We start from the raw sequence: 11,612 nt of genomic DNA, 5'->3' as shown, positions 1-11,612 counted from the left end.
AAGGACGAGTACAGCTACAAGACTATATGAAGGCAGTAAACTGTCAAATCAAACTCCTGAAGTTGGAACACAGCTTGTGAAATCATGAGCTCAATTTATACTTCAACCTTACACTGAAGAAGATCTACAGGACCTTCAAAGCTGAAAAGATAAAAGCTATTACCCTTTTAGGAGTGTTTTATTATAATTAAACTGAGCCAATCAGCGTGTAGCTCCACAGTGTATGAGCTGTTGACTGACTGTTGACTGTCTGAGAAACTACACACATTTTTGTTATTTCTTTTATTAATTCATCACTTCATGTGGATATTATACAAGTCATAGTTTGCTAAAAATACACAGTGAGTTTAATAAAAGGTGCGTTAAGTATCTGGGGTGTGCACAGTGGCCACATTCAATGACTTACATTCTACTAAAGTGCCCAAGCTTGCCGTCGTCTCCTTCGCCCCAGGAAAACACCTTCCCGTCCACAGTCAGGGCCATAGCGTGGCGTCCTCCTGAATGCACAGCGACCTTCTTTATCACGTAGTTACTGAGGGCGGTGATCTGACGGGGGATTGGGATGGTCCCACTGGAGAGGCCCAAACCCAATCTGCCATTAGTTGCCTCACCACATGCGTAAATCTTCCCCTCGACAGTCACTGCAACGACGACATATCAGTTACACACTACTGTAGCACAACACGTGTGAATGGACAGATCTTCAAAAGCATTTCTATTCATTCCTCACCTGCAAAGAGGCTTTTGGAGCCACCAGCCACTTGCACCACATTGAGTGCAGACAGGGTTTCGGAGAAGGATGGCACTTTGATCTGTGAACAAACCGAAAGAGATTAGAGAGTGCAGCTCACTCACACCCAAAGGATGTTTTCCTGTCCATGCTGTGTACACACACACACGCACGCACACACACACACACACACACAATATATATCTGGAAAAAACAAACATCAGATGTTAACGTGGAGGGGGAAAAAAGTTAAAATTTGAAGCGTGTAAATCACTGGTTAGTGTTCATACTACATAGTTTTTAATTTGGGACAAAGGCACACAAGCCCTAAACTTTCAATTACTGATTCATTAGGAGAAACGGCACCTTGGAGCCTTTGAGTCCTCCCAGTTGGTCCTTGTCATTCAGACCCCACACAAAAACTTTGGTCCTGATGGTGGCTGCGGACTCCAGTCCTGACGGCTTCTTCCGAGCAAGACTGAAAAGTAAAGCGAGAGAGGCTGAATATGGATTCACATTTTTCCTTGTTTTAAAATAATAATAAAAAATTTTAATAAAACATTGTTGCACAGTTACGTTTGTCACAAGTTTAAAACCACTATCAGGGAGTGCTGGCAGACTGAAATAGCTGCTAAATAGAATTTGATAGTAACAAAGGTCTTACTCTTTTTAACCAGAGCCTGAGGAAATAACAGAATCACTGCCACAGAGCACAGTAATGGGATGCCCTGTGATTCTAAGTAGCACTTATGCCATTTGTGCTCATGTAGCTTGTGAATGGCGCTCTAACACACTGAACAGTGTCAATAACACTATAAAGGAGCCCCAAGCATGCTCAGGTTGATCTACTCAGGCCAGGGCCGAAGAGCTAGCCTCTCTGGGTGGACGTGGAATATTTCCCCCTGTGCCTAAAAGTCTCTGCACAGTAGCAAAGGCCATGGTGAGCTGAAGAGCAGCAGCTGAAAAATTTCTGCCAGCCAGTGTTTACCTGGCCTAGTGTGGGCGCCTGTCCCTATCTGGCCAAAGCTGGGGGAATGAGGGCCACTGGGGGAAATGTAAAAAGGAGGGTCCTTGGCCATTCGTAAGCCCCCAGTGTGGGCACTGAACACGCTCCACTTACTCAAAAACGTCCACAGGCAACTGAGTGAACTGCAGCCAGATCTGCTTTACTGCTACAGTCTCGAGGGCAGTGGTTTTTTTCCTTTTTTTTCCAAAATCCATGGACAAGTTCAAAATTCTCCAAACACAAGTCGCTGTCAATGACTATAGATGACTGCTGACTAACAGTCAGTGGGCCAGTGTGTGTAATCTACGTGACCTCAGATCCCCATTTCTATTGATATAAGCCATAACAGTGGAAGCATCTGACCTCACTAAAACATGATGCCCTTTCAGCCAAGAGAGCAAATGTTTTAGCGACTGATAAACTGCCAGCAGTTCCAGACAGTTTATGTGCATGAACTGTCTGTGGGGGGCCTAACGATCATTCACTGTTCTCCCCTCATAAGTTCACCCTGGTCCACAAGGGAGGCATCTATGAGACCACCTTCCTGGCTAAAACCATGCCCAGAGTCTGACCTGAGCAGTCCATGGAGGGAGTCACGATGACGGTCTAATCCCAGTGAGGCCACTCAGAGCTGAAAACCTCTCATGTACCCAGCGGTATCTCTGCTAAAGAGGAATCCATCAGGCTCAGCAGCCTCTGGCACTGTCTGAGGGTAACAGAGCTGCCCTGCAACAAAGAGCTATGGTTGACTGCATCGTCACCAGTCTGTCTGGAGAAAGTCTTCACTGGAGGGCATCAAGTCTGAGCGCTGTGAAGTTAATATGTTCAGTGGGTCTCAATACGCTCTGTTCCACATTTATCTGGAAGTCTAAATTCTCTTCCTGTTGACAGGTAGGAGCTGGCAGCAGCCAGTTTTTGATGTGTGCTGCTACTCAAATGTCCTTTTGCTGAGTAGTACCCACTGCTGCCTCAGTGCATCTCACAAACATCATTGGGTTCGGTGACAGGCCACATGGTAGAACCACAAACTCACAGGCTATCCCCTGGAAAGCGAATCGCACATATGTATGATTGGAACCTGGAAATAATTCTGCCTCATCTCACCTCCCAGCTGCAGTTTTTTCATCATCCTCTTCTTCATTGTCAGAGGCCAGGAAAGGGACTGTAGCCAGGTCTTCATCCTCAGCTCTAATGCGTCCCACAATGCCGAGTCCGTGAATCTTGCAGTCGATACCAGAGCTGCGGCATTGCTTGATTGCAATCTCAATGTACCTGTGATACTGTTGGGGGTGTTTATATAAAGTTATTATGACACTTGAGCTTAGGGGGAAAACAAAAACAATTAGAAGCTGTCAGTTATTGAAGCAGACAAACCTCAGTGCAGTCACAAAGGAGGAGGACAGTGGTGTCAGTGGGATTGATGTTAATTGTCTTGAGTTCAATTAAGTTGTTCAAAGAGTTTCCACCTGCGTGATAAAAATGTCAGAATGATCAAAATGCTAAAAAACAAACAATTGGTCTCAAAGTTTAAAATTAAACTGTCATCTGCTCAAACAAAAGGGAAAAATACTAAAATCAGTACAATTTTACATAAAACAAAAAACATCTGAACTCACCTGACACCACCACTAACGAGGGCATGTAGCTGCTGTCCGCCGGGTCTACGATCATCTTCAGCCTGTGAACAAGAACGTCTGGGAAAAGCTCAAGACGAATCCAGTGCTGCAAAGAAAAAGAAAATATTAAACGTTAATAAAGCAAACTAATCAGGCTGTCATCCGGCCTATTAGACTATGCAATTCGCTCTTACCTTCCCCTGTGAGCCAGAGGACTGCCAACACTGATCACTGCAGTCGATGAGGCGCGAAGCCTGGTTAACCGACGACGACACGTTGAGGCTCTTGACGGCTCGAGACCAATCGTCAATCAGCATCCCACGCTGGCTGCTGTGGTGCTTCTTTAGCTGTTTTCCTGAACGCCCACAGAAAGCCGGAGACTGGCCTGTTTGTGGAGAAGGTGGAGGACAGGTTTATGCACACGTACGTAGAACCACCACAGAATTTTATGTTGGCGAATGTAGGACTAACCAGGCTCATTGATCCTGCCAAAGGAATGTCTGGTGTTGTGTTTGCGTGTCTTGAAGCAGTTTTCACAGAAGTCAAAGTCGTCACAATTTTTACATTTAAATCTGGGGCCATTAATAGGAAACATCTGGCAGCCGTCACATCTGGAGAAAGCAATAGGGTTTCATGTAAAATGTTCAGTTCAAGCAAAATCTAATTCACCTATTTTCCTTATGGGTCTTGGTCCATTTATTTCACTGCAAGTTTCTTAGCTTTGAAAGCAAACTATAGACCTCCCTCTTCTTGAATATACTCACTCTGTGCTGCTCAAAGCATCAAAAAATTAGATCTGAATACCTCAGCTTCAAATGTACCTTTCCAGAAATAATGACTCGGTTACTCAAAACCATGTGCAAAGACTACAGATATATTTAAAATAAATAAAAATAAATTCCCACGTGAAACTGCTCAGAACAAGGTAAGTGGATCTTCTAGAAATATTGGCCTCGTTGCTCAGAAGGAGACTTTCCTCGCAGGTTAATGCTGAAACACCTGTGTGGGATGTGGTTACTGCTCAAGTACAGTGGTCATTTTATTCTGATGATGTTGATTTTCAACATCTGCAGGAACTTCATGTAGCTGTGATCTGCTTGACTGACCCCTTCGTCTAAAGCTTGTTAACAAATTGACACCAAGCTAGTGGTGGATGATGTCTTAGCAACTGTTAAAATATAAACAATTAGTTTAACCAATAAGTATTTCTGCTACTAAGCAATATATAAAAATCTGGACAACTAATCCCTCACATTGCTACTCACAACATACTAAGATACCAATTTAGTACATCTTTACCTCACTCCAGGATGAACACTGGGGACCAGTTCCATCTCAGACAACAAACCAGTCCAGTGGGACTGCTGTGGAAAGTCGACAATCACATCTTTTCCATTGGCACTGAAAGCTAAAAAACAAACAATGAGGCTCTATTAGCACAATAAACTGTGGATTCAAGTTACAATAACAGAAGAAAAATCAGTTGTTGTTGTTGACTGAAATAAAATTTTCAATTCAATTCAAAGAAAAACAGATGATACTCTGTCTTAAGACTGGAGTGACTCTGCTTACCTTTAACCACCCCCACACTCCTGTGTGTGACAGAGCCCCACTTGTACTTTGGTGTTGTGACTGTGGGCTTCACCCTCACTTTGTCACCAATCTTTATGTGAGAAGGAGAACTCTGTGGTGGGAATCCTGAAACGGCAAAATCAGAGACACGGGTTTCTTATGTCTATTTACTTCCTGTTATTAGCATGCCTGCAAAGCATCACATTAACTGTTATCTTACCAAGCAGCTCGATGTGGATGTAGCGAACCCAGTATGTTCCTCCTTTATTTTGCCAGTCACACTGCACATTCAAGTCATGAAGCCCATCTCTGTCCAGCTTAATCACTTTGCCCACATCGCCATCATACACTTCCTCGTACGTTCTGCAGCACTTCACCATCATCCCCACCTGTAGGGAAGCCGCTGAGTCGTAACACCAATTCATCATGTCTTTAAGGCAGATTCAGAAAACATACAAAAGCAAACACTCTCACCTGAATGTTCTCTCTCACATAAACAGCGTAATCATCGTTGCTTTGGAAATCAGATCTCTTCTTAAATATCTGGCTTTCAGTCACAACTGCACCTGAAGGCTAATGTGACAGACACGTATTTTAATCATATATGAAGGTATTAATAATTGAATCTGACAAGCTGAGGGACAGGTAACTGTGAGGGTCACACCAGAAATAAAAGAGTAAGGAACACACCACAGAGAATGCCGGCTCTGCCTCCTCCAGCTCCTCCAGCACCTCCTCATCTGAGTATTCATCAGACACAGTGTCGGCATCTGACAGCTCAGTGACATGAACGTCTGGATGGTCGAGCAGCCAGCTCACCAGAGTCTCAACACCTGATGGATATGCTCAGTTACTCTCCTGAGGTAAATGTCTAAACATCATGAGGCAAGCAGGCCTTGTTTTATGAAAAACAAATCGGTATCTCATACTGTATCTTTTCAAAATCAGCTGTTTGTTTTTTTGTTTTGTTTTTAAAATGCACAAGAACTTTAATATATATTTAATGGATCCACTGAAAAATGTTACCTTCATATTATTAACATTTCCTGACCTACAGGCCTTTAATGTACGTGGGTACCTTTTCCAGATATGTGTAATTTCACATTAAATTATCTATAGCGCTACCAAGCACTCATATGATAAGATACCTGGGATACCAGAGGCATTGCCTGTAGTCCCAGACAGAGATTTCAAGGCAAACTCGATGTTTTTCCGAGGGAATCCCATCTCCATGAGCTGGCCAACTATTGGTAAGGGCGGGATAGGGGAGGACTTCTGTTTCTTCTGTTTGGGTGGTCTGATGTGCTGCGTGGTGATGGGTGTGGTGGCTTCACTAGAGCTGCTTTCCTCAAACAGCGGCGAGGATGGGTGGGCAGATTCCACAGCCAGGTACTGACACACTGCCAGAGCTGCCGCCTGCACATACATATAACGTCAAAGTCACACCGAATACATCAGCAACATTACCGCTGACACCAGCTGTCTGCAATCAGCTAGACTGACATACCTCCATCTCTTGCCTGTCAAAAATGGCTTTGATGGGAGAAGGCTGTGTGGCGGCAGAAAGCAGCTGCTGCAGGAGAATCAGTGGAGGCAGAGGTCCCTCAGGAGACAAGTCGCCCACATCAGGAGATGAAACCACTGGATCCTCTGCACATAGAGAGACAGACAAGTTCTGGACAAGATCTAGATTGAAAAAAAAAAAAATTCTGGTGGCTACCAGTGGTACCCCTCAGCCTCATAGTAGATGCACCTATGGTAGAAATTTTAAAATCCTATGTTGCCTATTTCTCAAGTTATTGCATTCACAAGATTTTCCTAAACTTGATCCGTGCCCTCGACCTTAAGGTTAAATCGAACTCTACATTTTCACTTCAAAGGTAAGCAAATAAAGATTTAAACTCTGATCAGCAACTTGCTGTACATTTTAAGAAAACACCCACAGTGTGCAAGGCCTTCAAACCTTAAATGGCTAGAATTTGCTCCAAGTATGGAAACACATCTGATATCTCAGTAATGTCCTGTGAACTGAACCTTGAAATCACTAAACTGCATCAAACAGCAGTAATAGTCCCTAATGATCAAACTTCCTCAGTCCATTTTTAAGATGTACTAACCTAGCCTTTCACTGGGTGAGGTCTTACCACTGGGATTGGGTCCTATGTCCACCACTGCAGGTTGGGAGAGGATCTGCCTGAGTTTGTCCTGATGAGACAGCAGGGCCCGAGCTGCCTTTAAAACATAAAGCCTCAGCTGCTGGCACCGCAGCAAAGAGAGGTCCACCTGGTCGGCTGGAAACAACAGCATTGATTACACTCACTAAACTTTCAGTCTGTGACCAAACAAACGCTTTCAGTGTCTCAAATATTGCCAGAATACTATAAAACATACTGCTGTAAACAGAGTCGATGATTTTTCTTAAAAATTGTTCGTTTGTTTATTTCAGTTACATGCAAGGCAATCAAGTCTGCACCTGTAAGCCCTCGGCTAAGTGACTTTTTCATGCGTTGTTTTTCCAGTTTGCTTCCAGCCAGGCTGACCAGCTGGGCCCAAACAGCCAACATGGGTTCAGTGAATGGCAGGTTCTGCACACTGAAGGATATGGCAGGAAGCTAAAGAGTAGAAACATTAAATAAAGTCAGACTGCTAAGTGGAGCCAGTTTCAATGCATCTGTGAGTATCTGAGCATTCCCGCACCGTTTTAAGATGGCTGAGCAAGCAAACTCTGCAGGTTCTCATCTCATGAAACTGGACAGTGATGCGCCCTTTTGGGGTGATGCGTGTGACCGTTCCCTCTCCATACTCCTCGTGAACGACTTGGCCACCAAGCCTGAGGCGCCCGTCGATCCCACCAATCACCGCCAGCACTGCCATCAGACTGCCCACTCTGGGACCCTCCAAATCAGGGAAACACTCCTCCAGGAAACACTGACAGTTCTGGACATTTATAATTATCGCTTTGTTAGAGCTGACTGGCAGAATAAAAGCACTGTTGTAAGTTAACATTTAAGCAACACGGTAATTGGACTCATAATGCCACAATAAATCTTACCACTTCAGATTGGCAGCTTGCCATAACATCTGCGATGGAGCTCAGCTGGTTGTTGATGTAATCATTTATCAGGCTGTTCCACTGACTGAGAGAGTGCAGAGTACGCAGGACAGCCACAATCTCCTCTGCCAGCGTGCTGCTGTGAGTGGCTGTTAGAGACGCCTGTGGGCGGGACTTCCTCCTTCTCAGGGAACCTTCTGAGAAGGAACAACCAATTAAAAATACAATGACAACAACAGCATTGCATTTGTTACTTTAAGCCTGAACCATTGCAGCACCTCGGAGGAGTGGCAGGTCTGATGAGCAGGTGCTCAGCAGGCTTCCCAAAAAGCCAAACAACTTCTCCACCAGGAACTTCATGTCCTGAGAGCGCTCCGTTTTGTCCCATGAAGGCAGGACCGCCTGAAGGAGACGTAGTGCCAAGATCTGGAAACACAGGGTGAATGAGAGAAAAGATGACATCTCCACTCAGATTGTGTGGCTAATTTACTGGTTGATCAACAAAAATAAATTATGTGCTTCTGTAGAAACTACAAAAGCTGTTTCTTTAACTTGTTTTTGGACTGTAGGAGTGAGAAGAAGCAAAACCTTTCATCTAAACTACAGTTAATGGAAAGATTAACTGTAAATGTTGAGAATCTAATTCTTCGTGATTTTTCTCTTAGTTTGACAAACTGCAGTTAACAAATCTCTGTTTAGAACCCAAAATAATTTAATAATATGCTTCCTATAACTATATTTAACAATGAACAACACATTTCTCTACGTAACAGGATAGAGTTTTCTAGTACTAAAGAATGGCATCATTAATAGCAGAGGAAGCAAATCCTGGTACTCAACCTGTCTCTGCAAGGTAATAGCATTGAAGGACTGGTGTCCCTCAACAATTCGGATGAGCAGTCCGATCCACGCAGAGGTACTGAGGGTGCTGCACATCTGCGGCATGAGAGCAATGCTGCGTATGAAGCCGAGGGTACACCAGCTCCTGTGCTGCTCCCGAGACACCAATCTGTGCGCGTGACAGCCTGACAGCACAGAGGAGGTCAGGTTAGAATAACATGCTGTTCAATATAAGACCTTAGGAAAAAGAAAACGGCAATCCAATTACCAGACTTGTCATTAGCGCCACTTTCCACAAGCATCCTGAGAAGGCCACACAGGGTCCGTGTAGCATCGGACTGAAGCACCTCAGCATGGATTCCAGCTGAGAGTGACAGTGTCTTCAGCAGGTTGACTGTGCTGGTTAGCATCATTGCCGTAGGATGGCTGCTCTTCTCAATCAGCTCTCCCTCTGTATAAAGGACATAACAGGTGATTACTGGAACATCACACTTTACCTGTAGCTGTGAGGATCTCTACTGAGCCTGTCCTTTAAACTGACCTGTGTCGTCCTCTGTGTCCGAGTCCTCAACAGGGGGCTGTGCTGCTGGTGGTGGCTCTGCAAGTTTAAGGTCATACTTTCCCTCTTTGCCCATCCTGTAGGAGTTGGTGCTGCCTGTATCCCACTGAACCCTGATCCAACCGTCCTCACCCAGCTCCCCAATGACCCTGCCAAGACCTGGTGCTGGGCCGTCCTGGACAGACCACGCACATAATGTTAAATATGTCCATAAAATAAGCAGCTAGAGTAAAAACTGATTTAGGTACCTGATCGCCCCATTTCCAGTCGACTCCCCTCATGACTCTGGTACCTATCTTCATCATGGCAGCCAGCTCTGGGCCAGAGGCAGGTAGAGGGGCGGGAGCTGCCTCTTTTCTGGACTCCTCCAGGACTGTCGCTGAGCCTCCATGTGCACATAAACTCAGGTCCTCATCACTGCTGTCTGTACTCGGTCCTGAAGCGTCAGAAAAGAGGCATCAAACACCGAACAAACAATATGTACACACTTCATTTCATTCTGGGTTGCCTTTGACTGGACACTACTCACCTATCAGTCTGAGAATACTCTGAGTGAGGGCCAATATGCCTGAATTCAGCAACAGACTGAGACTGTTAGAGCCGTGTTTCAGGGACAGCATGTGTATCATGGCCAGAAGGAAGCGGGCCTGCGGAATGGTTCCAAGGCTTGGTCCCGCCGGGTTCTCGTTTGTGATGGTTTGTAAAGGAACTGGCTGCACACCTGGTCACAAGAACAGGTGGTCATTCAGCTGGTTTGTCTACAACAGGTCAAGAATAGTGTGAAATGAATTAACCACTTATTTTTCAGCACTCACCTAGCTCTTTGAAGCGAGCGCTTGCTTCAAGCAAGATGTTACGAACGTTCTGGATGGCCCAGGAATACAACTTTCCAAACGTCACCTCCAAAAGCATGCGGTTGAAGGGAGGGATCAGATCTACATCCTTCAGGCAATCAGACAAGGGCTCTCTGAGAAAAAAAACACAAACACAAAAATTGCACCAGGATTACATCATTAGAATAACTGTCATGTGATTATTACAAATAACTTCAAAAGAAACAAACAAGAAGTGTAATTTTAACATGGATTTGAACCAGGTGATCTACCCAATGTTGGTCCCTTCTGGTATGATTCTTTGCCAGCCGCAGAGCATTGCATACTGCACAGACGGCAGCAAGAAGCTTTTAGAGGCCAGCTTCAGCATGGTGTCAATGCCTTCCAGTCTCACTTCAGCCCTCTCCAGCTATAAGGAAACAGAATTAATCAAATTTCCGCCTGTTTTATATACTCTGCTTTAAAACATTGTCACACACCGACTCCCACCTGCTTGAGAAGACACTTCCTCATTTTCTCCACATCCAGTGGCTCCTCTTTCAGTGCAAAGTCCACGATGGTGGCCATGAGGCTGGACTGAGAGAAAGCACCTTGAACGCTGTGCTTCAGCCAGCGATACTTCTGGACGCTGGCCACAGTGTTAAGAAGCGGCTGCCACTTGTCTTGCTGCCAAGACATGCAATAATAGGTTGACAACAAACTCTGTAGACACACACACTCCACTGTCCTGCTCTGATATTTTAGCTACAACTGCAAGGGATGAAAGTGCAACATAAATGTACATAAATAAATCTACAAATTCAGACTGAGCCAAACTTTCGTTGTGTATGAAGGTGAATAGATTTTAAACTGAAGCCATCTTCTTTATGTTTTTTTGGCCATTTTTTTTATCTCATGAACTAATCCTGTTAAACTACCTTGGCTGTTTTGTCAGTGGGTGATTTCCTGTCAGCAGGAGCGGGGCTGATGTGAACATTAAGTTCCTCTTCATTGGTCCCTTCATTCTCCAGCTTTGGCTCTTCAATATCAGCCGACTCTGATTTCTTAGGCACTACAAAAAAAAAAAGAAAAAAAGATAACATTCACATTCAAAAGGAGTAGATGGATTATAAATTAAAAAACCTGTTACCCTGCAGTAGATTCTTGATGCCCCACCTCTTTTTTTCCTACGATCCCTGATGAGCTTCTGGGTGATGCTCCTCCAGCGTGGCTGGGAGCTCAGCAGCTTCAGTTTGGACACTATAGACAGGTCGTTGCTTACAGCTGGACGCAGCTCATTAAATAAAAAGCGCAGACGCTCAATAACAGGGGCGCACACCTCCTTATAAGAGCGGCCTTGGTCCTGATGGGTCTATGATAAGACAAAGCAATCATTGCATTAGCATTTCCGTTCATCTTCCTGCT

At 44.7% G+C, this 11,612-nt stretch overlaps 1 protein-coding gene across 4 annotated transcripts in view; it reads right to left on the bottom strand.

Moving 5' to 3' along the window:
* herc2 (HECT and RLD domain containing E3 ubiquitin protein ligase 2) overlaps nt 1-11,612 on the bottom strand; it is a 57,180-nt gene that overhangs the window by 19,569 nt on the left and 25,999 nt on the right. For 2 of the 4 annotated variants that reach the window (XM_086284137.1, XM_086284139.1), the window contains exons 30-59: nt 11,364-11,559; nt 11,126-11,259; nt 10,698-10,874; nt 10,481-10,617; nt 10,191-10,342; nt 9,905-10,096; nt 9,624-9,811; nt 9,358-9,550; nt 9,085-9,267; nt 8,817-9,001; nt 8,255-8,402; nt 7,977-8,173; nt 7,622-7,861; nt 7,398-7,536; nt 7,042-7,215; nt 6,432-6,574; nt 6,073-6,340; nt 5,615-5,757; nt 5,399-5,497; nt 5,145-5,313; nt 4,925-5,050; nt 4,652-4,760; nt 3,824-3,963; nt 3,547-3,737; nt 3,353-3,458; nt 3,111-3,202; nt 2,841-3,016; nt 1,097-1,208; nt 731-812; nt 407-641 (exon numbers count right to left, since the gene is read on the bottom strand). In XM_086284137.1, the coding sequence (XP_086140263.1) occupies nt 407-641; nt 731-812; nt 1,097-1,208; nt 2,841-3,016; nt 3,111-3,202; nt 3,353-3,458; nt 3,547-3,737; nt 3,824-3,963; nt 4,652-4,760; nt 4,925-5,050; nt 5,145-5,313; nt 5,399-5,497; nt 5,615-5,757; nt 6,073-6,340; nt 6,432-6,574; nt 7,042-7,215; nt 7,398-7,536; nt 7,622-7,861; nt 7,977-8,173; nt 8,255-8,402; nt 8,817-9,001; nt 9,085-9,267; nt 9,358-9,550; nt 9,624-9,811; nt 9,905-10,096; nt 10,191-10,342; nt 10,481-10,617; nt 10,698-10,874; nt 11,126-11,259; nt 11,364-11,559 (4,826 nt within the window). The remainder of the gene's footprint in view (nt 1-406; nt 642-730; nt 813-1,096; nt 1,209-2,840; nt 3,017-3,110; nt 3,203-3,352; nt 3,459-3,546; nt 3,738-3,823; nt 3,964-4,651; nt 4,761-4,924; nt 5,051-5,144; nt 5,314-5,398; nt 5,498-5,614; nt 5,758-6,072; nt 6,341-6,431; nt 6,575-7,041; nt 7,216-7,397; nt 7,537-7,621; nt 7,862-7,976; nt 8,174-8,254; nt 8,403-8,816; nt 9,002-9,084; nt 9,268-9,357; nt 9,551-9,623; nt 9,812-9,904; nt 10,097-10,190; nt 10,343-10,480; nt 10,618-10,697; nt 10,875-11,125; nt 11,260-11,363; nt 11,560-11,612) is intronic. The other 2 variants (XM_086284140.1, XM_086284138.1) reach the window with 2 other exon arrangements.

The sequence above is a fragment of the Aulonocara sp. 'chitande type north' Nkhata Bay genome, linkage group LG23 (genome assembly GCF_057382095.1).
Source record: "Aulonocara sp. 'chitande type north' Nkhata Bay isolate Kocher_YH1m ecotype deep benthic linkage group LG23, A_spYH_male_GT1.1, whole genome shotgun sequence".
NCBI lineage: Eukaryota > Metazoa > Chordata > Actinopteri > Cichliformes > Cichlidae > Aulonocara > Aulonocara sp. 'chitande type north' Nkhata Bay.
This window is presented reverse-complemented; position numbering and strand designations above follow the sequence as displayed.